The following is a 27839-nucleotide window of genomic DNA, read 5'->3' as shown; positions in this document are numbered from 1 at the left end:
GTGAAAGGAGGTGAAAAGACATTTTTGTCTCAAGGATGAGACTGCTGGGTCATTTCCAAGAGGAGATCCTTAGAGAGCATCCCGTGGTCCTTTCCTGTGGAAGGTAGCAGTGCAGCTCTCTGCTATTCTCTCTGTCTCTCTCTTCCCCCAGGCAATCTGTCAGTGCATTTCTGGTGCTGGGGAGAGGCGTCGTGCCGGAGCGCTGTTCCCGATTGCAAAACGGGAACTTCTATTTGTTGTTCTCAGGAGCTGGTTCCACGCTCTGACATCTCCCCGGGAGCACAGCTGAGTCCAACATGTTCCCAGCAGCCATCCACCCAAACGCCTCCCACTCCAGCACCCAGACCTTCCTTCCCAGTAAATAAAAAACACGGAGCCAGCCTCGAATTGTTCCAAGTGCTTCGGCTTCGCTGGAATGTCTGCCCATGTTCAGATCTGATAAATGGGTGTTTTTCTGCACCAGAAGTCAGTTTAGTGTGGGAATAGGATGGCTTTTCAAGGAGTTTCTGGAATAGTTAATGGGAAAGTCTGACTGACTTTCTTTGGTGTCAATATGTTTAAGTGTTCCTACGTGTCATGAAAGTACAAAGTTGCAATTAACAACTTTAAGACAGAAAACAAAGTTATCATAAGCTGCTGATTCTACTGTGTTGTATGAAATAACATGTTTTTCAAGGTTTCATTGCTCAAAAAGGTCTCAAAAAATCGACTTCCTTAAAGCAGGAAACTGAGCAGTGTGCCCATGTACACTTCAGGCAAGGAGATATTGCTGCATTATTTAAAACACCACCAACAGCAGCTCTCAATATATCCCAGAGTGATTCCTTTCTTGTTTCTGGGACATCCTGTCTAATCATGGCTATAGTAATTCTGCCTTTGACCTTACCTGTGCTCTGTAGTAGCCATGACATCAGTATGCCAACCTATGGATTACAACACAAAAAAAGAATCTTTTGAATAATGATTCCTAGGAAAAAAGTTGGAAAAAATTCCACATTTGTGCCAAAAGCCCCCAGTCCAGTTCCACAGCTGAATGAGACTTCACTTGCCATGAGTTATACTGGCAAGGTCAATGTGTTTTTTCTTTCAGACTCAGAACTGGAACAAGACATCCTGGCTTGAAAGGGAAAGTCCTCATCTCTGATTCCCTCACTGACAACATTTCGGGGTATGCCACCCTCTGGTTTCTCCTCTTGTGCTCCGTCCAGCCATTGCACATGAAATCTCCCATTTTGGAGACTGGCATCAAGAGCAAGGACTGCCAAGGTACATCTTTATTAGTGCTTCTCTAGGAACTGGTATGTGGAACAAGCTTCCCTCTTTTCTGAATCCGAAATGCCTTGGGTCAGAGTTCTTATTCATAAATACCCACATGCCAGTTTCTACCACAACCTGTGGTAGAAAGGACAGAATGATCCAAGCCTCTGTGGCCTGGTATGTAGAAGTGAGAGTTTAGCTTAGCTTTGGAAGATTTAAGATCAGAATTCCGTGTGAGAAGGCAAATTGAAGCATTAAAACTCAGCATTGCCCATCCTGGGGTGGGTGACCCAAACCAGTGCCTCCTGGATGGCAGTGGGTTGTGCTGTGGGGTTTGGGTCCTTTACATCACTATAGCTCACAATGGGACAATGTAAGATAAGGAAATCTCTTCTATTCCCCACCAATGTCCTGGAAGAAGCAGAGAAGTGAGGTGTTCTGGGCTGCTTGCTGCATTGCTGAGGTTTGTTGTCTTCTGGTCACCAGGCTTTGTAAGACACCTGGAAAACTAGTGGTTCTACTTCTGGATTTCTGATTTTTTTGAAAGCATGAGTTTTACAGAAGGGGGATAAGGAAAGGACATACACATGATTTTTCCCCCCCATTAAATGTTTGTGCACCAGGACTCTGATTAATAAACAAGTGGCTTCAATTATTTTAGAAATGTTTAATATCCCAGTATCTTGTCCAGGATCCTCATTTGGGATTCCACAGGCACTTCTGCACTGAGACCAGTGGGGTTTTTGGGGAAAATTTTAGTGCTTATACAAAGCAAGCACTGACTTTGGTGTTAGTCTATAAATACCTAATGTGAGCAAGTAATTCTGTATTTTCCTCTGTACTTAATACCTGTGTTCTGCACCCTCAGGCTGCTGAATTAACATGTTTTTGTTGTCATATGTATAATGTGCAACATGTATTTCCTTTTTATTAATCAGACCTGCCACCAGAAAAGAGATAGAGGGAATTTGAAAGCACAGGATAGATACTGTCATTTTGTAATCTTTTGTGCACAGGTGGAGATGTCTGTTTGCACTAGAATAGGTGGCAATATTCTGTTTCTTGCAAAAGTCTTACAAATGGAAATCAAGGAAAGGAGCTACTGACTATCTATGGGGGTAATTCTTCTCTGAAAGTGTGCAGTCAATTCTCATTTAGGCTAATTATACTTAAGAAACCCTTTTCTATAACTAATGAACAATAGGCATAACCTGTTATTACATAACCATGGACCAGCACATTAATACACTGTCCAATTGCAGTACCCTGTGAAAATGCTTCCTCAATGAAATTCACTGGAGATTTTCAGTGACATTTGCTGTAATTACCAGTAGCATGGTTTCTAATTCATTAATTTTTTTTTTCTACCTATACTGGGCATATAAGAGTGTTTTAAGAGATTGAATAAATAAATTTTTAATTATAAAATGATGCTGTATCATAAATTATTTATAATAACCAACAATATGTAATACATGTTTAGGTATGAATCCATTACGAAGATGAACTAATATATATATCAGTCCTAAAATAACATCCTAATTTGTTCTGTCTTTATGAATGGCAAAATTGGTGTTTAAAGCAATTAAAGGTTCATAAAAGCTTGGATTTACAGTGGGTAAAGCAGCGAGCACACTTGGCACTTAGGAATTCTGTTGTCATCTATGGCAGAGAAGACCCCTTTTTGTCCTTTATTGGTTTCAGCAGTTTGTGATATCATGCCAACATAGAGACCTCCAGGGAGGGAGCAACAAGATGCACATAGTCCTCAATGACAAAACCTCCGGTTGTGATTAATTTAAAAAAAAAAAAAAAAATCTCCTTTGTAATCTGTCGGGTAGTTTTGATGAATTTTGTCAGTTATTTTCCTATCAGCGATAGCAGACTTCAGAGATCTCCATGGCCAGCTCCAGGCACTCGCCGGTCTCGTGGCAGGACTCGAAGAGGCTGCAATCAATGTCACAGTCACAGTTGCAGTCGTTGCTGCCGTGGTCTTCGTCGGAGGTCTGGTAATATCTATTGGATGGACAACAGGTATCTGTCAGCCAATGTTCACAGGTATCAGGCAGCATTATAAGAAAGTCCCAAAACTGGCAGAACAAGCAGGCCAGGATAAGTGTTGCGCATTCATCTAAGAGAGAGGAAAAGCAGGGAGATGTAAGAACACACGTGAGCTGGGATTGCCCAGGTTTAGGCCAGAAGTGAGGGGGTGGGCTAAAAATACATTGATGTTAACTAGTTCCATGGAGACAAGTGAAAAGTTTATTTTCTATTTTAATTGCTCTGTAAAAACAGCAGCTGTATGAAAAGAATTTGAATTGAAACATTATGTGGTAGTGAAATGCAGAAGAACAAGGCCTTTAAACCAAATTTTATCTTCTCATGCCCATACAGCAAGGAGACTGAAGAGGCACGAGAAGCTGGGAGTGGACACAGCCAGGATAGCCGACCCCAGCTGGCTAGAAGGATAGTTCAGACCATATGGCATCAATCTAAATTAGGCAGAAAACAAGCAGGAGTTTCTGCTCAGATAACTGACTGGGCATCTATTGGTGAGCAATTGCAATATGTATACCTTGTTTTGTATATTCTAATTTTTTATTTATATATAATATATATATATATTTTTCTTCCTCCCATGTAAAACCACTACATTGTCCTATTACACTGTATTTATCTCAACCCATGAGTTTTCTTGCTTTTACCCTTCTGTTAGCCCCATTCTGCAGTGGGGCAGTGAGTGAGGGGTTCTGTGGGGCTGAGGAAACCATGACACCAGCACAGGTGACACTGGAGTTCATTTTCATTTTCACAAGAGTTTGCACTAAAAATGTTTAAAGACTACCAAGGACAGGGAGGGAGAGCAGGTCTGGAGAAAAGCATTCAGAGAGGGCAGTGTGTCTCAGCTCATGGTCCTCCCAACTCCCCACCAAACAAGGTTCTCATCTTTTCATTCACAAATGTCAGTTTTTCAAAGGAGACAAAAGTTTGGAAAATAGATTATGTAGGATGTGTGTCTGGGGCCAGTGAATATTCCTGAAAACGTGGTCACCATGACTAAAACTCTGTGCTATGTTTGTGCCCTCCCAAAATCAACTAATTAACTCCTCACCCCTGAGCCTCCAGCATCTGGGGAGGCTGCTTGGGTGCAGCAGGTGTGAGATTCCAATTGTGTGAATCCACTTGGAGCACAGACCCAAACCTTTCCTTTTTTTTTTTTTTTTGTTCCTTCTTGTTTTTGGAAAGGAAAAATGCCTTCAACAATATGAATGTCTTTTCATTGCTTCTTTCAGGAAAGCATATGGTTATAACCACATTTCTTGCCCTAGGATGACTAACTGTGAACTCATTCTACTGCATTGGTTCTGTTGTGGCATTTTCTAGCTCACGTAACATGAAGTTCACTGCCAGGAAGTTTCCAGAATTATGCTTTTTTTTTTAAGAAAGCTTTCTTGATGAAATAACAAAATTTAAAAAAAAAATCATTCCAGCTTCTTTATTAAAAAGGCAAGGTAGCAAGAATAAATAGCATATGATTGAACTTCTTTCTAAATGGCATATCATCACCAATGTTATCAATTTTAATGCCTATTTAAATATGTCAAGATCTATTTAGGTTCAGACAAGCACAACTAACTTCTAAGTCAGTCCTGTCAAATAAGAATGACTAGATTTTGGTGATACTCAGTAAGTTCATGCTTATATTTTTTCCTAGCTAAATGAACTGAAATAATTATAAAATTGAAACAGTTAATAAGGTGACACTACTGTATTTAATTGTATGAAATTTACACTGTAAAAAATGTAATCATTTTATCCAGTAGTTCTTGGTGTAATTAAGACTATTCTTTTTAGTTCTCTTATGTTTATGAAATTTCTTTCCTATACATAGATGTGAGAGACAGAATTCAAAGTTATGTCTCAATTAAGGATTTGGCAATTTTTTTCTCCATCTCCAAAGATCCATTTTTTAATAACAGTTTTTTTTCCCCTGAATATGTTAACCATAATGGTGCTTATGTAATCTGGAGAGAATAGATAGGATTCTTAGGGCTTCATCCAGGAAAGAGAGCACACAAAAAGCACAAGATTTTAATAATAAAGTAATGTTTCAGCACAGACTCTGTGATGTGCAGTAAAGATGCTTTTAAATTCCCATCAGAGCACACACCATGAACTGTGATAATGGATGTAACACATTTCAAAAAATCTGCATGTGTGAGGCTTTTTGGCCCTGTTTTAAGTGGGGTAATGTATATAAATAATAGATATTAGCAATTAGACATCCATTCCTATGCATTCATTTATATATTTGAAAATAAATTAGCCACAAACTGCATAAAGGAAGATGCAATCTCTTGTTTTCCCCTCTGTTTTCCCTGCTGTTTGCCAAACGGCTGTACTGCGTTTATCTCAGTGAGAACAATGACCTCAGCTCTCCTTCTCTACATTACTAGATTAATTAGCACAAAAGAAGAATTTATAATAATTTTTCTAGCATGCCTCATCTCTAAGTTTTCCTGCTCTAGTTTGGTGGCATCTGTTCACACAGATGATGCTCTGAACAACCCTGGTCCAAAGATTGCTGAAGCCTTTCTGGTCATCCTTGGTGAGACCTATGAGTGTTGTATTTGCTCTTATCTGAACCCTGGGAACAAAATAATCACCAATTTCCTCATCTATTGCTCTGCCTTCAGAGGTTCTCTGAGCAAACAGGATTTGGCCTTGTGTATGTGGAATAAGCAGTAACTTGTCAGAGTGGAGTGAGCTGAGTATGCAATGACAACCACAAATCTGTCTTCCTTTGGTTTTCTTGGCTTCTATCCAGCCCTTAACATTATTAATTAAGCACAGATTGGGTTTTTTTGTTGTTGTTGTTAATTTCCTTCACATTTAGCTTTTTTAAGGAGAATGAAATCTGTTATTTGCATCATATGGTACACACCTGTGTGCCAGAAGTGGCTGAGAGAGACCTCAAGCTCAAAAATAGGAAGTGTCAGGACAAAAGGACAAGTTCCCTAAATAAAATAAATACTTCAGATCCTTCTCTGAAATTAAGCATATTCCAATAGATGTATCATAGACATCCCTTTTTAAGGATCTGTGACACAATAGAGATGTTAATGATTCTTGGAGAACAGGGCACTTTATTGTGTTGGTCTCTATTTAGAAATGCTTAATTTAGGAATTGTCAAATGATATGCACGACAGATCCCAGCTCCATTGGATATAACACACTAATCCATTATTGCAAAAGGCACTCAAAAGAAACTTCTGAAATATTTCACAGACCCTTTTTTTAACATCCACTGGAATAACCAGGAATAGATTTATCTGATACTGACACTGGTGCCTCTGTGCAAACTCTCATTGCTAAAGTACAAATGCTCTGTGGCACAATAAGCTCTAAGCTCGTCTTCTATGACTTTAGTATCACTGACAATTTAAGATCATCTTCTAGAAATTCTCATCTATCACACAAATGTCTGCAGGGCAACTTAACATTGCTTTTGGCGATGTTCTTGAACCTCCTGTTCAACATTTAATTTCGAGTTGGTTATACATAGTTCTTTTGCAGTGGGCATTATTTAGAAATCAGCTCAAATGTGATCTGTTTTATAAAACATACCGTCACTGTCTCTCTGATGTACTGATGCATCATCTTCAATGTAAGAGAATTCTCTGCATTTATCCAGGGAAGCAATGGAGGATCTGCTTGCATCTGACAATTTCTTCTCATTTTTGGTACCCTTTGATGAAGCGTCTGTGATGCTGAATTCTGCGACAGAACTCATAACAATACCTTTCATAGGCTTTTCATCTGTGTGTTTTTCATTTGTAAGCTGGTTATCTGGTGGGATTAGGAAAAAAAAGACTGTGATACCAAGGCAGAGATCTGAGAGAATAACATATGCAGAATTTTCAAACCTACAGTTGTTTACATCCAAGGCCTAACCCTTCTCACCTAATGATTCCAGTCTCTTTAAAGAGGTTTATTCATAGCAAAGGTATTTGTGAACTTGCCTTCTAAGGTTTTCTCTTAAACTCAGAGGACTTAGAGGCTAAGTAATAATTCATTTCCAGTGGGTGGGATCAGGTTTGGAAAGAAAACAGAACTATTGCCTAAGTTGACATCTATTTAGACTTTGATATCCTAACTTCAATTTCTGACATAAAAGAAGGCAAAATAATTATCTTGTTATTTTTCAGCTGCAACTTCATTTCCCTAAATTAACAACCAACAATGTGCACGTGGGCAGTACCTGGATGCAGATGTGCCAGCTCACCGTGGCTCATAATCCTGTCGCAAAGACAGCCAGATGGTCTCTGTTTAGCATCCAGATTCCTTATTTCATAACTTCATCCCCACTTGCATTGTTGGCCTGGAAGTCAACTAGGAGATGGGATACTTCACATGCTGTCAGTGTGCCAGAGAGGCAGCTCAAAAACCAGAGGGAGAGCTTAAAATTAAGCCCCAACTAGGGGAAAGGTTAAGAAGAGTTCTGAGTTCAATTTATTCCTGAAGAACTCCTCAGGCACAGATAAACATGGGTTGATATATAGTTTCACTCGATCTCTGAAGTGATCAAGTGGCCAAGAAACACAGTCATTCTCTCCATGGCGGGGATGATAAAACCTCATCAGTTCTTATCTACAGCTGATTAACTCTTGCACCTCACATCAAGCACAGCCTCACTTTTTATCTCACTTAAATCTTGTGATATGCTTGCTCTTGATCTATATACAGAAAATCAATCTTTACAAACACCTCAGTTTTGCAAATGCTGCTTTCTGAGAGGAACAGTAAGTGCTCTGAAGTGGCTCAACTGCACTTGCCTGCAAGGAGTCTGAAGAGAGGCCCTGCATATCTCTTGGTTTTCATGTACCTTTGACTTCTGACCCATGTTAAAGAAAAGCCAAGGAACAGCTGACAGAGAATGAAACCTTGATGAGACTGCAGCTGTTCCCCCAGAATCCTTGCAGAGAGAGGAGGAAATGTGGATGGGATGGATGGATTGCAGGTAAGTGAAAAAACAGTGCAACCATGAAGCTTGAAGAGGGGGGAAGCAAGGATTTGAGAGATAAGTAGAGTTGTTTCGTGTGTCCAAAAGACGCAAGCCCAACCTGTTAGCCAGGTGCCAATATCACAAATGGGGCCTGTTTGTTCACACTGAGAGCTACACCCAGCCTTAGCCTTTGGATACACACAGACCAAATCAAAAGGCTTAGGCAAGGATAACTATTATTTTCCACTTTCAAAATCTGCTCAAAAATGTAAAATAGATATGTTTTAATTCATGATATATTTGTTGAGTTTCCCAATTCTGCAACAATACAATGGCCCACAGAATGCATTTAAGCATTCAAGAAGCGAGACTGAAAAAAAAGTCTGACAGAAGTAATCAGTAAATGCCAGACTGACATTTACTGTATCCACCGACTTCTACTATTCATACTTGGAGTCAATTTTTATTCTTGAAGTGCTGTTGAAGAGAAATCAAAACCAGAAATAGAAAGGCATAGACATAACCTGAATTTTTCAATACAGCACCATCAAACAAAAGGGTAACAAAAGCTGTCACTCAGGGACTCTTCTGTTTGTTAAAGCATACTACATCTTGGAAAATACAGTACATTTTAGTGTCAGACTCTTAGTTTGAAAAGCTCCCTTTCAGTAATGTTATACTTGTCTTGTACAGCTAGATCAAGTCTTCACGCAATCACTGTAACAAGCAACTTGCTATGACAAGCGAGATCCTTGCTTCCAGAAAACACTGCAGGAGAGGCTAAAGCAGTGTACAATTATAGGTCTCCATTTCATTTTTATGCAATTACCTTCAGTTCAGCTGTGGGTCCATCTACATTATGTCTTTTATCAATTTAATGTTTGCACAAAGTGTCTGAAGAAATAAAGATTGTGCTAGACCAGCAGAAAAAAAAAGGTGGTTAGCACTTTTTTTTTTCCCTATTATAGTTTGTTGGTGGATGGAACAGTAGTAGGTTGAGAGTTTGGAACAAATAGATGTAGCCAAATAGGCTTTAAAAATATATTACATACACTCATAGTATTTATGATTACTGTTAAATGAGAATATAAAAAAATCCCAAATTACAATTAGAAATGGGAAGAGGGTCAAACTTTGCAACTCTCTTTTAAGAGCCTGTGTTCAGCTTCAAATGTCCACATATGTCTGTGTTTTTAATGTATGGAAATCAACCAATGAAGTGAACTTAAAGGGAAAAATAAGTGTATCATGATGAAGAAATCTCAGATTATTCAGTGTTAGACTGTTAGGCAGAGGCTGCTAAAGGTACACCCCCACAATGTGCCATTTTTAAGTAGTATGAAGTAGCAACTTTCTTCCTCACATGGGGAAGCTGGGACTCGCCTTGGCTGTTGCAGTAGAAGACTGGGATTGTTCACCCATGTTTGTATTAAAGATAGTCTCAATACTCACATGGAATTTCTTTTTTCTTTTTGGAGTTGGCCGATTCAGATGGCTGACTACAAGTGTCTAAATTCATGGAAGCACAAAGTAAATCACTTACTTTGCACTGATGCCAGCCCCAGATCCCTCTGGTTAATGGGGAGGAGCAGTGATACCAAGACTGGCATTTGCAGTATGTCCCCTGACCTCTATTTCTCTTCTCTGGCTTTAGGCACAAACCAGCATCTTGCAGCCCTGGAGAAGAGGAGTCTGCAGTTTCCCTGCACGCTTCTGAAATTAGATTTAGTATAGAGGTATATGAGGGCTCTAAGTCTATTTTTGATAAGGGACAGAGGGTTTAAGAGGAGCTCTGTTCTGCTGAACAGGGACTGCAGCAATGCAGGTAATCCAAAGCAGCTCTTGGAGCACCTGTTTAGGAGGAGACTCCACTGAAGGAAAGGAGAATTGATCTCTGACCCTCCTAGGGCTCATCCACCTCTTACAAGCAAAGGACAAGGGAGCCTGTGGCTCTGCTCAGTGCTGGCATTTACTCCAAATCCATCCTGGCAGTGGCTCTTTGTCTCACACCCCTGTAGCAAGGAGTCCCAAGGGTTAATGCTAAACTGTGTGAAAAACTGTAGCAGTTTAGGACCTGTAACTTTTTAATTTTCCCCTGAGGCATGCTGGTGTTTGAGTGCAGCATTCATTATCCTGTGCCCTGCTGTCGCTACCTGTCTGTTTAATGTAGCACATGCTCATCACTGAAAGAGCTGTGTGCCATGTCCATTCAGTCCCCTGATGACACAGGCAGAGCTGCATCAGACCTGATGGATGAAAACTTGTACATATGAAGGCTTGATCTGACCATGCTTGGTTCTCATAGAACCATGAAACCCAAACCTTAGGGTTTACAGCAGTGCTAGAAAAAGGCAAAAGCCAAAGAAAAACAAAACACTTTTTCTTGATGATTTAAGGGATTTAATGGTCTGCCAGGGAGGGAGTATCTCTGCATGAATGGGGAGAGCAGCTTACCTGGATGGTCCTCGCTGCTCGATGTCACCCCAGGGAGGGCCAGTAGAGGCAGGGAGCTGGTGCGACGGTCTTGGTGGAGAGAAGAAAACAAAATTGAAGAGGGATAAGTGTCAAATGAATGTGGTTTGGCTCAGCTATCACCCTCAGCCACTCAGTGGCCGTCATTGACTTCAGGAGTTGTTGGTCTGAGGTCAAACAGAAGCAAATCTTCTTCCTTGCTGAGGGAGGTTACATGGCATGGTGCGCTGTTTGTGTTACCCTCTGTCTCGTTTCAGGAAAGGAAGCAAAAAATAAACTGCCAAGACAGAAAGTTTCAGCCAAGAAGAGGTGAAGAGGATCACAGCAAACACACCAATTCAGGTAGGTACAGAAAATTTGAGAGTTGGGAGGTCTGAGATGAAATGTGGGGCATCATCCATGCCCGAATACCTCAGAAACCTTAAATGAGGATCCCAAATCATGAGTAAAGGAGGAGAGGGGATATTGAAGCCCAAACTCCAAGCTTCATGGCTTGTCAGTCTTGGTGGACAAGATGCCCAAGGTCCATGTGGTGGCAAGCCCAGGTCCCCACATGGAGCAATGCTGAGCTCCTCCACCTCGGATGTGCCTGCCAGGCGGTTCACTCCATGCCTGAGGCTTGGAGGCTTAAATCTCCTTTCCTGCTCTCTCCAAGTGTCAGGGAGGCAAAGTAGGAGGAGATGTGGGACTATCCCAGCAGTGAGTGCAGCAGATGGAGCAAACTCCATGGGAGCTGCTGTTGCCCACATGGAGAGGCCGGAGGGAGCGCGGGCGCCGTGGCCCATCAGAAGGGATCTGCTCCAGACCCATATATCACAGGGCCTTTCAGAGATTCGTGCCCATTACATTTTGCTGAGTTCAGGCAGAAGGATGCAGGGGATTTGGAGACTGTTTATTTTTGTCATGGGGAAACAGGAAATAGTACACAAGGCTATAAATATATCCCGGGCTTCAGATGACATCATGAACTCGTGCAAGTGCTTCACTACTGATTTACGATGATGGACTGGTAATTCACAGGAGCTTTGGGTTTACTTTATTTTGCTGTTGCAGTAACAAAGCTAATGGTGCAATCCCGGGAGGGGGTATTTTATCAATAGTGTATTTTTGACCTCATTGCATACATTGCAACTTCATGAATTAGTGACCCAACTAACTGTAAAGTCTTCTATAGGCTTATTGTAAATCTATCACAGGACTGGCAAAAACTTTTGGCCCAGATCCTAAGCTCTGACAGGCATGTGTTGATGGACTGCATAGCAAGCACTTCCACTAATATTTCTCACTAATTATGCCATATATTAAGAAAAAATGAATGAAGCCAATGTTTATATGCCGCTTTAACTGCTTTTCATATAAGAAAGCAACACAATCCCTAATAAATTTTCACCTTCAACATTTCTATTCATTATAATTTTTACCATGATGAATGAAGTTAGAACTGGAGAGGGAGGGGGTTCATCTTGAAATCTGTTCAGTGAATGACTGAATTTACTTCCCTTCCCCAACTTGTGTCGAGGAAGGAGGGAACAGATGGACACAGGAAGAAGAGGGAGGCGAGTGCGGAACGAAGGAGATGGGTGAGGAACAGATGGAGTCAGGAGAAAGTGAAGAGGAGAGTCAGCAAGGATGGTAGAAAAGTTTTCCACTTGACCTTGAGTTGAAATGAAGATCTGCATGCAGCATGGGGCAGCTAGCTTTTTGGGTTGCATCCTTTTTTCTCTCCATGGCACTTAGCTATAAGTCTTGTGGGCCATCCCAGCAGCTCAGTGCATCCCAGGGGAGCTGCAGAGCCAGGAGCTGGATTTTCCCTAGGGGTCACCTGCTGCAGAAGGGCACCTGCACTGTGTTCAAGTCCTGTACTGGTAATGGCAGGGGAGAACTGTGTGCCAACACAGGAACAAAAATGGGCTGGGATGTTGTAATTCTCCCAGGCATCCTAGCCAAGCCAGAAATTGGAGTTTATAATTTTGAAGAAGTGTACTACACCCAGTTTGTTAGGATCCAATGGCCAAAATACTCAGACTAATTTATGATTTTACCTGCTTGAAGCAAGACATTTGAGATGGCCTGATTTTCAGAATATGCTGAGCATCTGTGTTTTGATGTGTATTGAATTATATATCCCAAATCACTAGTAAGTCCCAGAAAATCTTGATTGTATTCTTAATTCAGTTAAATTGCCTGCACATACTCCACTGGTTCTGGCTTTGCTAGCTAAAGAATGGAAGAGGTGAAAGCTAAATATTGGCCATGTGTGTCATTCCCTTTGAAGAAAATGGGAGCCATGTGCACTCACCTAACAGCAATGTTTGGCCCCAAGTATGATTTCACAGCTGGGCCCTAACTTCAGGAATGCCAAAGCACTAAATGACTCAATTGGAGTAATCTGATCAATGCTGTATTTTCGCTGTGGATTTAAATTGCACACACAGCAAGAGCAGAGTTGGTTTTCTTCTCTCTCAAAATCACTTTTCTCTGCAGACTTGATAGCATAAATATGAAGTATTGCTCTCATCACAGAAATAAGTGAAATGGCAGAAAACGTATGTCAAATGAAATGCACAACATTACGTCCTTTTTACTTTTTGGAGGCTGTTTAAGAAAACGGCTTCATTAATTTTGACTGAATAAAAGGTTCCTTTAAGGGATTTCAATAGGTGACATGAAAAATGTTAATACGAATGATCAAGACAATGGAGGTTAAAACTGTTTTGAAAATATGTTTCTTTTATAGATCTCGGCTGTTGGAAGAGTTACAGAATAAATATACGGTAGTGCTGACATTCAGTGCTGTTTCATCTTAGCAAAGAGTTTTTAATAAAGAAAATTCTTTTCAAGGAATGCTTTCTGCAGCCAGTCTTCAAAAAGAGGTTTTCCCCCCCTCCCAGTTTAATAAAATTAAAGTAATTTATGTCATATTGATATGTCGATATGTTTTTCAATAAACTTTTTCACAGAGATTTTTTAAAAAATTCTCTTCACTTTAAAAATTATAATTATATGTCTTCCTCCCACTTTGAAAATGGCACAAGGTGCTCATTTGCAGAGCTCTACTGTTCAAATCCTCACTGAGAATAGAAATGTCATGACTCAGTTAACAATGCTTTATTATTCACATTGATCTTTTTTTATAGTGTTCTTTATCTCAAAAACATTGTAAATCAGATATCTTCCTCCCACTCTTTTGTTCATTTGCAAATTTTTATTATTCTAGTTTAAAAAAGCAATGGAGTGTCAAGAGTCAGTGTATATTGTTTATGTTCTTTTTTGCTTTAAAATTACTTTTAACTATAAAAAGTAAGATGTATAGCAGGGGGAAAAAAGCTGCATTTAAAGATGCTTAAAAAAGAATTGAAGGGATCAGTGTGAATTTTATGCTGTTCTCTTACACCTTGCAGTTGTAACGACTTTGCAAGAAGGGGGACTGAGCAATTTATGAAAAGGTTTTTATGTGCTAAGTCCAAAGTTCTTTTTGCATCAGACACCATCATCTGTGTTAAAGGATGGACATAATTCATGGCCTAAGTGACCACAACAGCAAAATTCGCAGTGAGTTCACTGGCTGGGCCTGCCCAGAGCCCCTCCTGTCCATCGCCTCCTGTCACAGCCTGGTGCGAGGCCCGCAGGAGCCCTCAGGTGATGAGCACCAAGATAAATCACTGAATTGTCACAGGAGCCTCACAGCTTTGGTACCAGTGCTAACTGCAGCAGAAACACAACAGTAATTGATCAACAGGCAAGGCAACCCTGAAACCCATGGGGCTGGATGTGGGATACTGCTGAGCACCTTTCAGGAGAGCCTTATTGGAGCCTTCAGGTCTTGTTTGTAGATCAGCTCTCCCAAATTCCCCTTCAGCCACTGTTTTCTTTCCCTGTCATGTTTTTCTTTGGGTCCATATTTCTGTCCTGGCAGTTGTGACTTTTTGAATGGCTTCCATGAGATAAATCTATTACAGGAATTGGGGGTAGTCCAGGGAGCAGCAGGATCTCGTGATATTTCACATGCTTCTTGCTGTTAGGTAATTTTTTTATCATCTTTTCCCTGTTTTGAATTTTATGATCAGAGCATCCTGGCACCCTGTTGTTATTCCAGCAGGCCTTGAAAGAGATCATCCTCTCTGGGAGTCACTGAGATGGAGTGGCTATACCTGAAGCTGTATTTAAGCCCCAGACTGGATTTTTTGGGGGGGGTCTTATTGAAGTATAGAGTGGTTTGGGTTGGAAGGGACTGAAAGGCCATCTAGTTCAAACCACCCACCATGAGCAGGGGCACTTTCCACTAGACCAGGTTGCTCCAAGCCCTGTGGAATGTGGCCTTGAACACTCCAGGGATGGGGAGGACCTTGTAGGTATGTGGTGGCCCTATTATAAGAAACAGCCATAAAAAGTGTTGTAAATGAAGATAAAGTCTGCTTTCCAAATACCTTTGTTTCTTTCTTTTTGTTTAAAACTGCACTCTGCTGATATTTGCTAAAAGGGATAATTAAAAAATTCAGAACAAGTCACAAACTGAACCTGAACTGAAATCACACAGCCCTGTCCTTCTCCCTCCAAGTGGAGGGCTTAGCAATGTTTGTTTTTATTAATGTCAGTAGGTCACCCCAGTCACCATGTGTCTGTGCCAGTCCCTTTCCTCTTCCCCAGGCTGGGATTTGGGATGCACAGCATCACACAGAGCCCCTGAGGCCACCCTCTGATGGGGCTGCCTGCACATCCCTCGTGGACATCTTGTTTTGCAGGGCTGACTCAAGCCTCTCAAATTTTCTTTATTCCTCACTGCACAGAATGAAACTGGAAGGTTTGATGCATTGTCCCATTTGAATTGACCTTACTGTTTTGAAAGCAGAGAAAAAACAAACTTTACAATTGTTATTGTTGTTGTTGTTGCCTTGATGTCACTGCTGCATTAATTCACTCTTCCTTCCTCTCATGGTTAATGACTCACCCCACAATGAGGTTAAGGTTGGCTGCCAATATGACCAAATTTCAGAAACAAAATCCTAACCTGAGCTGAGTAGCCAGAAGTGGACAGGGCTTTACTTAATACACAGGCACAGTAACTAAAGGTAGGTGTCACCCATGTACATCCTCATGTAATTACTCACTTTTTAGCTGAGGAAATTTATAAGTAATATAAAACAGAAAATGCTGAGTTTATTACAAAAGATTTTTTTTCCATGTAAAACTCTGTGTCATTAAATTTGGAAAGCACTTAAAATTCTCAGTTTTATTTTTGGTAATCACTGTGTATTGAAAAGTGAAAATATCAGAGGGATCTCTAGGCAGAATTTGTGAACTTTCCAATGAAAAGACAGCACAGTGTCTTCCTTTCGTGTCCCAAGGTCCTTGACAACTGTGCTGCTTTCTGAATGACACAGAAGTTGTGTGCCAAGAGTTTATTCCCAAAGCAGGCATTACACACAGTTATGGTCACAAAGATATCCTTGCACAGCATTAATGCCAGAGTTGCTCTGAGACTGTCACCATTTTCATTTGGTGGGGGGAAACACCAACAAACCCACATATATTAACACCATCAAACCCATATATATTCTTAAAATGAATCCAAATATTTAAATGCTGTGGAATAGAGCTGCAAATCACAGAAGATGCAGCATTTCTCACAGGTAGTCCTTAGAGCTCTACTGTTGGTAAATTGACACGTGATAATATATGACTACAGCCCTCCACATCTTCTAATAAGGCATAAAAGTTTTCTTTGATTTGATCCATTGGTGAGTGGCAATCTGTGAGAGTCTTATGTCTTCTATGAGACTTTTCCAGCAAACACTTCCATTTGTTTCCCTCTTGCCTGCATGCTGTGCTGGAACGCAACTGGGAGCTGGACTTGCACACTGTAATAAACATTATTAATCTTATTGCCATCTGAGCACCTCCCCAGGTGTTGCAGAACAGGCTGTGCTGGACCGTGCTGGAAAACCACTTATTTATCTTTGCAAGGGCTTGATCCTGTACCACCAGATGTCAGAGAAAACAGTTCCATGCAGCTCAGATCAGGCTCCAAACCAGCTTCCAGCATGGTGGCCTTCTCTGGGTTTCCTTGCTCTTTTCCTCAGAAAAAGGCACAGACAAAGCAATCAGCAATATCTGAAGCTGAAGATGTATCATGCTGTGCATCTTTTCACAAATCCTTTTTTCCCCCCCGCACTAAAGATGCAGAACATCTATTCTGGGGGCAGACAGATGACATCCACTGTTACTTATGTATGTAATAAGTACTCTTAGAACGGTGTAGTCTTGCCGGCTCTGGCAAAGGCAAGCATGGTAAGTGTTCTGCTCACAGCACTAAACACACTTCTCTCACTGTGCAGTGGAAGAATGTGTTTAAACTCGCAGTCTATCACTATTCCTGGATAGTGTAGGAGAGTCAGGAACACTCAAGATGTCTTTTCCTGTGTATATTAACTTGTTCTGAAGAAAATAGTGTTCTTAGAAAACACGACTCTTATGGCAGAAGAAAGTTTCCTTCATGATTGTGCTACAAAGGTTTCCGAACAGCTGCTTGTTCCTTTGGGTGCATGAAATATGAGGTTCAGCCTGCTCAGAAGTGCAAACACGTAATTTCTTCTCACCGTGGCACCTTCGCTGCGGTCATTTCCACCTGGCTTTGTGATGCTGGCAAGTGCAGCAGTAGCACAATGTCTGCATTGTGTGAGCTCTTGGAGGAGAGCTGTAGAGTTCCACAGCCCCAGGGAAATGCCAGTCTTTCCAGATCTGTCTGTTTGTCCTGCTTCACCGGGACCTGCATTCACAGGAGTTTTGTTATTCTGACGTGGGCAGTGAACACCAGAGTTTCAGGTGTTGCTGGACGGTAGCACAGCTCCCACCTGTCTGTGCACAAGGAGTGAAGGGTTGTTGGGCAACCTTCAGCAAGCTGGGCTTCCCAAAGCCACAGGAGTGGCACCCCTTGTCCGTCCTCCTCAGGGACAGGTGAGAGCCCACTGCTTTCCCCAACGCTCCCTGATATCAAAACCATCACTGAAGTTTTGCACAAGGCTCAGGTGTACAACCCTGTCCAAATGAGGAGGCCACAGCCCAGGCCCGTGATCAGAAAAAGATGTGTCAAAGAAATGGAAGAGGTTCCACTATTTTAACACAGATTAGGCAAAATCTAACCCCCATTAATCCTTCAGAGCAGGGCCACTGGTTTGTTCTTTTTCAATCTGTTCTGTATTCAAAGCAAGCACAGTTTTTTCTGTCGCTATACTGCTATTGTTAACAACTATAAATGTATTAAAAACACAGGGGCATTTTAGTATGTGTATTGTGCATAAGAAATATTGTTACATGACAAGCTCCAATTGGCAAGTGAAAAGAGGTTTTATTGAAGGAAATAGCAGTAGCAAACAGTGAACTATGCAGAATAATGGTAATTGTTCCTTTAACATTGGCAGCGCGCGTTCACTTAATATGACTGCTCCTCTGTCTCTGCCTCATCCAGACCCAGAGGACCTGTTAGACAAGCAGGCAGCCACCTCTCTCTGGGATCAAGCTGTCAATGCAAACTTGCTTTCTTTCTATTTCTCCGAGCTAAGCTATACCCCCAGAGCTCCCGAAGCTTTTCCTGAGTGAAAGCTTTAAAAAAGCTCCATTCTAAATTACATCACACGAGCTGTTCTCTTCAGACTGACAGAACAAAAGCAGGAGAGGGGGGGGAAATGCCAAAAGTACCATCTGAATGACTTGAGTTGCACAGCATGCTTTACCTCCTCGTGCTTTATCAGAGCAGGCAAACATCTTGACCTTGCCCACCAAGGCCTTGAGTAGCAGAGAAAGTTTGCATCGTGTGTGCTTCCAGTACAAATAGAATCATAGAATGGTTTGGGTTGGAGGGGACCTTAAGGATCATACTATTCCAAGCCCTCTGCCATGGGCAGGGATACCCTCCAACAGATGAGGTTCCATCCAGCCTGGTCTTGAACATTTCCAGGGATGGAGCATCCACAACTTCTTGCTGTCTTCACAGTAAAACATCTCTTCCTAATATCCACTCTAGACCTACTCTTCTTCAGATTTAAGCCATTCCCCCTTATCTATCGCTTCATGCCTTTGCCAAAAGCCCCCTTCCAGCTGTCTTGCAGATCCTCATGAGGTATTGAATCCATCGGGCGTAGGTTTTGATTGCAACAATGGGGTTTTGGGTGTCCATTCCTAATGGGGCCAAGGTGCTTTGTAAAACTTTTGGATTATGTGGATTCTAACACAGCCAGCTCATTGCTACTGGAAGAGCCCAGCCTGTGGGTGCTGCCCAGCCTGGTGTACTTGTCCTTTAATCAGCAACACCCCAATTAATGGTCATGGTGAGCACTGCTGAGGGCCACTGCCAAAATCTGAAAGGTCTCTTGAGTTGGCTCCATCTGGGATGCTCCAAATGACATTTTCAGAAGTAATTGGAGCAGATAAGCATTACCCACTTCTGGAGTGGCTGGGTAGAAAGCAGATAAATTGGCATATCTCCCCATTCTAAAGGCTTTCAGATGGTGTTAATTGGTATGAGAAGCCTCAGTTAGGAAAACATCCTCAGCTGGGAGGGGAGGGGGCCACAGGCCTTGCATCTCCTTTAGCAGATAAATAGAGGAAAGAGGGCAAACAACATCATGGCAGTTCTCCAGGTAATGTGCAAAATTAGTAGCCCTGGAAAGGAGGCAGCTTAAGGGTTGCCTGATAGCAAAGTAATCGAGTGAGATCCTGCAAGTGGGAATAAGCAGCATTTTTGTGGCTCCTAAGCTGACCCTTTTGGAGTTCTTACTCAATTTTCATAAGAGAATGGTGGTGAGATTATGGGCTCATTCTCATGCTGTAAAGCTTTTAGGCCTCTGCGCAACACTTTTGTCTTTCTACTGCTGTTTTGAGTAAAATTCAAAATGTTTCTTTAGCATCATTAACATAAAAAATAATCTCAATTTAAAGATGGGTTGAAAGCTGAAACAGAGGAAAAAAAATTAAGGAAAAAGTGTTGTTTCCATCCCCCGATAGAATTAGACTTATTGAGCTAATTTTTTTTATGGAAGGTGCTCCTCAGCACCTGAAATGATGCCCTGCTCTAAGAGCTGAGAAGGTGAGGGGTTTACCTGCGTGTCCAAGGGGATGCCCAGTTTGAAAAAATAATGGAAAAATAAAGTTTCACTAAGCAGCAGAAGCTCCTCAGTTGGTGATGTGCCTTTGTTATCCCACATGGGTGTTTTGTGAACACCTCAAAGCTGTATTGTTATCACAGGAGAGAAAAGTCAAGTGATGTCCCCTAATTGACTTCACAAATATGTTAAAAAATAATTCCTAATAGGAGTTAGCAGATACCCCTTCCCTTTAGTTAATGTCCTGTGGCCTCTCACTGAGATGATCTTGGATGTGTTTTCCAACCAAAGTGATTCTATAATTCTGTGTTTTCCACAGGGAATACAGCAATTTTCATGCAGTTGACACAACTTGTCTTACCCAAAAGAGCAGAGACTGCTTGGGGATCCTGATTCACTGATGCAGCATTGAACCCTGAGTTTCTGAGTGAGTAAAGTTTGTCTTTTGCTGTCTTGTTTTTTTGGTAGCCCATGTTTGAGTTGTCTTTATGCACCTGACCAGTGAAATGAATCTGCCTCAGTCTGTGAGGGACATCCTGATGCCCATTAAAGGTGATGGAAATGCTTGGCTAAAGGGCAAACTATAGCAAGTGTTGTAGCTGATACCTACACCAAAATGAAAATCTTAATTATGTAAAACCTTCATTAACCACTGGTACTAAACTGTATGCTTTCTCTCATCTCTGCTGGTTTACAGATAAAGGTGCTGGACTTTTGAAGGTTGTGGAATAAGTTGTTGAATATAACCCTAGTCTAGCTTTCTGAACCATGGGTTCAGGGTATTTTGAAAGTTCAAGTTTAGTTCACCCATCTTTATTTCTCCGTTTCAGCATAGCAATGCTTCCTGTCTTTTTAGTTATTCTAGGCTTTTGCATTGCCTTTCACCACCATGACCTCTGACAATCTCAAAATCTTTAACTTTCACCACCATGACCTCTGAGAATCTCAAAATCTTTAACTGGCAAAGTTGAGAACTTGGTGATGCCTGTAGCACTGTGCCTTCCTCCTCTGTTTGGAGGGGAGGATGTAGCTCTCATTTAGATGACTGAATGCTTGGGAGGCACTGGGATCCCGACGGGTGTGGGATTTTGGGCCACACAGAGGCCACAAAAATAATGTTTTGCAGTTTCTTTGGTAAATCTTGATCTGAATACAAATTGTGTCTCAAGTTGTGCTTCTAATAGTGCTAACCAGTAGCTTGCCTTGCTATAAAATGAGGAAAATGTTATCTGGAAATAACTTTCAGATAACAGGCAGGGGGCCATATTCCCAGAGTCAATTCCAGCATAGCTGGACAGCAGGGAAGCTTCTTGTGGCCTGGGGACAAGTGTGCTTGTAGGGAAAGGCTTGTGAGTCTCTGACACTTTGCCTCCAGCAAGAGATGGAGTCCCTGGGGAGCTGTGTGTCTGAGAAGGGATTAATTTGCTTCTGCCACCGTGCAGACCACACTGCCCTCTGCTCCCTGCTTGATTCACAGCCTGGGCTGCTCTGCCTGGCTTCAGCCTTTGGGGGTGGACTCAGGGAATGGCGTATTCCCATCTGGATTCAGGTCCAGAAAATGTACTCTGAAATCTGTAGATATCATTTCTCTCTTTTATTCTCCAAGAATGTGTAAGACAAGCTCTATGTTGCCTTTGAGCTTGCTAAAAAGGGAACAGAAACTCATGCCTTTTTCCATGTGTTTATTTTGAGTCACGACTCTCCTGGGAAGGGTGATTTGTTTGTCTTTCCATGACAAATGACAATGGTTTAAGTTGCATCTCTGCCAGCCTCTTTCTAAGTGGTTTCAAGCAGTTTACTTACAGGGATTATTTCATCTGCCACAGAGCATGAGGCAGCTCTGAGGTAGTGTCTAACTTGCACTGAACAAAACCATGGAAAGTTAGCTTCAGGCAGGAAATTTAGGGTGTTCAGGAGACAGTAGGCTCACAGGAGCATGAAGTGATGGTTTGCAAGTGTTTTGCACTTGGATAAAAAAGAAATTATTTGACTTTTCCTCTCCTGATAAGCACCAGGAAGACCAGGAATGTCTTGTAACATTGGATGTGCTGACTGCTTAAATTCTGACTGTCCCTCAATAAGAGCTTGTGCTATTTAACCCCCTATAAAGTGGGAACATTCAGTACCTAAGCATACATAATTTGGTACTAGAGTAATTGCTGTAAGTTAATATAGGCTTCATCAATGTCACTGTCAATGTCTTGTGGTTGCCTTGCTGAGCTTCTGACAGAGTCTGAAATTTCTATGGAGCAAACTTCTCCAGCTCTCACATCTTATGGTCACTCGTTATCTGCAGCAGGAGGGTCAGACTTAGGAGACTGCAGCTTCTTTCCAGCCTGCAGGTTTCCTCCCCCTTCAAGTCTGTTTTTTACTCCTGCCAGTACCCTGCCTTCTGTTTAAAAGCATTAGTAATACCAAATAAAGCTAAAGACGCTTGCTATAACAACTAAGTTGTTTCCTTTTTAATCAGAGCACATGCTTATGCCAGGTTTGGCATGAAGAATCTGTGGAAGTGTTTGGTTCAGGGCACAGTAAGCTGATCATTTGTTAGAAGTAGTGCATTACATATAATTTTGCTTTTAGTGGTACAATGTACTGGGAGGTTGGTACAAGCATTGGTAATATAATTTTTGCTTGGTTGGAGGTGGTTAAAACATAAAGACTAGGAAATAATTCTATTGCCATGTGTGTTGAATTGTGGTTTGGTCACAGCAGTTGTCTGCAGCTAAGTGGCCATCAAAACCTTTCTTGGGGTGGCAATAAATTATAAAAAAATCTTCTGAAAATATCAGTTTTCAAAGAGTAAAAGATGCAGCAATTATTGTGACACAGGTTTGCAGTCTGTTTCTGATTATCTTTTTGGCTGGAGAGTTGGGGTTTCTAATTGTAAGGTTAAGGAATCCTTTTTATCTATCTCTTGCCTCCTAATCCTATGCTAGACAGTATTGATTTCTGTGCCTTTTGTCTTCTGGGGAAGGAGACAATCTCTGGCTCATGCGAACATCTTGTTAGAGTCTGCTGAGGATTAGGGGGTGTGACAGTTTTCTTGCTGAGCCTTTTTATTGGGGATTTTTATGCCTGCTTTTCTGGGAGGTCTTTGAAATGTCTTTTATGTAGCAATCATTTCAGTCTTTCTTTGTTGTCTCAAATGCTGAGGCTGTATTCTTCTCATCTGTTCCTGTTTATATTCCATACTAGCTGGTCATAACAGTTTAGCTTGAAACTACCATCACACCGTGTGCTTCTGAATCACAGGAGTGTTGCTAACAGCTCTAGGACGACTGCAAATTTGAGGGTTTTTTTAGGGCATCTGAAGATTTAGCATAGTAGTTTTGTATGAAATACTGCTAAAGAGGTTCCAGATGAAAAACAGTCTGGGAATTGGATTTTTCAAGCATCCTCAGCTAGGTATAGGCACTTAAAAATGCTCCTGCTCTAATGAGAGAGGTCCCCCTTGGGGTGGTGTTCATCATTCCAGCTCTACCTGATAGGTAGGATTGTTGTTCAGTCTTGCCTAAACTCCTACAGAAATCAATGGAAGACAAACCCATCCTGCTGCATGTCATCTCACCTGGACTGAAGAGATTAAGCCAGGAAAAAATTGCTTTTTTGAAAGCCTGGTTTTGTCCCTACTCTCATCCCTTCTCCCTGCAGTTGGTTATAGATAATTATTCAGACCAGAACCCAAACTTCTCTGAAGTCAGATGATTGACTAATCCTGGCCAAAGAAATGAAGGAAACTCAGCTTTTCATAAGGTTCTTCATCTCAGTTTCAGGAAGTAATGGGTTCAGTCAATGTACTGCAATACAGGTAAAGCAGTAGATTATGTTTCCTAAAATTTTTATTAAATCAGTGCTTCTCTATCTTGAGTAGCTATCTTAAAACATATGGACTTCTCATATCTTTTAAAATGAGATGATATTTCTGACACTATGTAAGTTCAGGTACCAGCTGGGCAGATCCCAGATTTAAGGTTGGGCAAGGAGCCAGGGTTATGTAACTTTGCTGATAATGAAGATATGAGAGACAGGTTTCTGAGACATTCATAAGGGAAAACTGGTTGCATCACCTTCCCCTTAGATAAGATTGCAGTAAAAATCTTGGTATTGTGACTTCATTACCAAAACTGAGGGTCTGATGTGCACAAGATGCTGTCTACAAGTATTAATCTAGCTAAACTCTCCTTTATTTCACTCAACTGTGTATCATACCTTTGTGGAGGAAGAAGCTACCTGCATAAATGCTTACTTTTTGCTGCAATAAATACTTTCTTGAGAGCTGGTTTCCTTTTTTCTCTCCCTACCAAAAATTTGCCCCATATAACAGCACTTCCCTTTGTGTACAGCCTCTCTAGCCTAATTTTTAGTGTCAAAAGCCATATTTAATACAGTTCAATTTCACACATAACCACAAACCCCATTCTTCCAGATATGGCCTCAGTTTATTTTATATCACACATCTTTTTGTTAAGGTATTTTATGCATAGCATAATATGCAATGATACGGCACTGATGTTTATCAAAATTGTTTTACACTGTACTTATTTCTATTCCTGTCTTTTGGATCAAGTACAATACAGCTGCAGATTAATACCACCTTTTAAAAATGGCTTAATGTGTTTATTTTCTTACCACATTCACTTCATCCACTAACTTGTTATATGGATTATATTTAATGGGAATCTTGTGGGACTATCAAAGGGCATTTATTTTCTATTGAAATAACAATTAAGATAACACTCAACTAATATAGTAATCAAATAAACCTGACAAATAACAAAAACTTTTTTAAAGCTGCAGAGGCATGCTAACAAATCTATTTGATCAATATATGGGATGTGAAAAAAGAGGAGACAAGATTGACTGATGAATAAAATGGAACTGACACAAATAGGCTGACAGCCAGTCGCAAGTCTCTTTAGGGCAAATGCAATTAACTTAGAATAATAGACTCAAATTTGATGGTTAGAAATGCATTTTTATTAACAATCACAGCCTGAATCATTATGCACTCTTATGAATAAAATTGTAGTTATACTGAAAGTCTGTGTATACATGTACGTACAAAAAAGCCTTGTTGAAGGGGAGCTTTATTTTTGTGACAGAATGGTTGTGTGGGATTTAAAATATAAAGCATACACATGTATAAATCTAAATATTCAAACCAGTGATATAAAAATTACGTATTTAGCGTGCTAGTATTAATGATAAAGGCAATAAGCATTGGTCCCAGGACTGCTTGTTCTTTTGGGATGTGAAATTGCAATCAGGGATTTACAGATTTCATTCTGAGGCAGAGAAGTCATTACTAGAAACATAAGCTCATTCTCTTTACTTTAATAGCTATTTTAAATCATTCATTTAGAAAATACATTAACTATTTATTGTATAGGCAGTATGTTTCCACTGGCATTTCATTTTCATGCTTTTTTATAATCCTTTTTAGCAAATTATTTTATTAAAAGAAGATTAGAATTAGCAAAAGAATCCTACCAATTTTTGAAAATGCTACTCTTGAAGAAGAATATTTCCCATTATTAACAGGTATGCAGCATTAAAACTTTAAAGGAAGGGAAGAGATTCAATTGCTAATGTGTCCTTTTTCTTTTGACCTTCATTGCAGTGGCTGATTGCTATTTGTAAATTGCTTTCAAAATTATTAATCTCATTTAATTTCCGAATAAATATGTAATCTTCTTTTTTTTTTTTTTCTCCCAAAAATCCTCAGGCTTTAGATATGAATAGAGCTGCCCAAAGGTTATGTTGTGGTGCAGACATCTCTTATTTGTGGGAAAAGAGAAAAAACACCACTTAATGCAGACAAACGCTATAAGGTACTAGCAAAATATAACATGAATATGAAACCACAATACTTGCAATGCTTGGTGCTTAAATATCATCAGAAAAAGGTGGAATAGTAGGAATTAGAAGTGCACTGGGAGTTGTTTTAATCCAGTGCTCTCCAGGTTCATGTTTGTGGTGGACTTCTGTCTGGGCAGGGACAGGAGAGCAGCAGGACACAATGCCCTGGTTGCCCTCAGCATGAAGATCCTCACCCTGGTTCTCAGCCAGCTCCTGGGGCTGCTGAGATGGATCCAAGCAACAGCCACGCTTGGTTTTCTCCACCTTGAGGGTGATTTTAAGCCTTCCCAGTTCTCCAAAGTGAGAAGTGCACAGACACACTGAGGAGGCAGAGCACCTCCTGCCTGGTAGGGGAGAGGCTCCTGGAGACCACTGAGAACAGGGATGGTGTCTGGCTGGGAAAGAGATTTTTCCGGTAAACACCTGGTGTCTGGGGAATTTGTCTTTGATTTTCTGCCTCTAATTAGCCTTAAAGTCATTACTGTGAGGAAAAAACTTCTTGGGAACTCCAACAGTTGCTGGAGATGTTCCAGCCATTTCTTTCTCTCATAATCTACTCTAGATAGTCACCACAACACTTTGTGAGCTGGCTTCTTATCTCTAAGAACAGGCATTGCCTGTTCTTAGAGATAAGATGGATGGATCACATGTTGTTCTAGCACCACCAAACCTGGTGTGTGCCTAAAATGGCAAAAATCCAGTTGGTTCTGGCATGGTTGTTTTAGTTTTACCCAGAAATCATTGCAAAGTATTCCAAGACTTGGCTTGCTGAAGGTGTCTCACAGATCTGCATTTAGTGTGAAAAGGAGTCTGAGTAGCTCAACTTGTGTTATCTAATTAATGTCTCCTTCGTAGACATGTTGCTGGAGATTCATGGGGAAAAAAACCTACCTTTTTGAATGTGTTGCTAGAAAAAGAATGTTCTTTGACCACGCTTACTTCACACTTTTAATGAGAAACAGGTCTTACTAAACGATGCAAAGTTACTTTAGGTAAACAGACTAAAGAAGAAAGACCAGATGCTCTCCTGATTTACGTGGGGCAGCCTCTTTAGAGTCAGTGCACAACTGCTGTGTGGAATTGGGGCTGTGGGCTCAGTTCTGCCAACCTGCTGGTTTTAGGCTACTGAAACACTGACCAACTTCACACAGTGCTTGCTGATGTATGGTGATGTAAGAGAATGGAGGCTCAGGCCCTGCATGATGATAGACTAATTCTCCACTGATGCAATCACCCAACCAGAACAGGAATGACTCATTCCACCCATAAATATCTTGAGGCCTTTGTGTGATCATTTAAACTCGTTCACACCAACCTCATCTCATTTGCTTGAATGGCCTTTCTCCTGAGTTAGGATGATACATGAAATAGAAAATCCAGGCCCTTAAAAAATAAAATCATAATTAGTTTCTCTTAATAGCTGCTCTATTAAAAGAAGTCAGATCTTCAAAAAGTATATTAGCAAAAGACAATGTATCTAAGTACACTGGGGTTATTTTTCCTAACTCAGCAGCCACAGGCTTGTTGCTGATGTTTCATACTTGCAATAGGTTTCTTTTGGCATTTGTGTTCCATATTTGTTATATTGCCCTCTTAGAAATTATTTTGTTCAAAGAAGATTAGAACTACAAACTATAACTACCATATCTTGAAAACACTTATCCTGAAAAAGATATTTCTCCCCAGCACCTGCCACTTTTGCTCCACTGTATCTTAAACCTGCTCTAGTTCTGAACTCTGATTTCACTGTTTCATGCTCCCAAAATATTAAAAGATTACATTCCCCATAGGTTTACACTTTCCTCAGTTTTTACCTTCTACAAATAAGGCTTGGCCAAAATGTTCTTGATGAAATAAAAATACTTTTGCTTTGCTTTCTGTTCACCTCATCCTCGAGCAGGTGCCAGGCAATCTGCGGCAGCTCTTCTGCTACCTGAGAAATATTCAGATATAGAAACACCAGGCCAGCCTCTGTTGTCACAGCATGGAAAGCCAAAAATAGATGACATGAGAACATATTTCTTCCAATGAAAATTTTTGCAGCTACGTGAGTTCTTCAGATAAGCAGGTTTTAGTGCTGGAAGAGAACGGTGTTGGAATGAAGACTCTAGAATGTACATTTATGATATAAAAATAGTCTGTG

General features: G+C 40.8%; 1 protein-coding gene across 1 annotated transcript in view; it reads right to left on the bottom strand.

Annotated features, from left to right (window-relative positions):
* Positions 1-2747: 2747 nt before the first annotated feature.
* Positions 2748-27839, bottom strand: part of MDFIC2 (MyoD family inhibitor domain containing 2) — a 42496-nt gene continuing 17404 nt past the window's right edge. Inside the window, exons 3-5 of the mRNA XM_054281097.1 lie at positions 10719-10787; positions 6887-7108; positions 2748-3388 (exon numbers count right to left, since the gene is read on the bottom strand). Of these exons, the coding sequence (XP_054137072.1) occupies positions 3129-3388; positions 6887-7108; positions 10719-10787 (551 nt within the window). The 3' untranslated portion in view covers positions 2748-3128. The remainder of the gene's footprint in view (positions 3389-6886; positions 7109-10718; positions 10788-27839) is intronic.

Source organism: Melozone crissalis, unplaced genomic scaffold (assembly GCF_028551555.1).
Source record: "Melozone crissalis strain CALT ecotype California unplaced genomic scaffold, PUWL_Pcris_2 ptg000029l_1, whole genome shotgun sequence".
Taxonomy (NCBI): Eukaryota; Metazoa; Chordata; class Aves; order Passeriformes; family Passerellidae; genus Melozone; species Melozone crissalis.
Note: the sequence above shows the minus strand (reverse complement) of the source record. Positions and strands in the feature narration are given on the sequence as shown.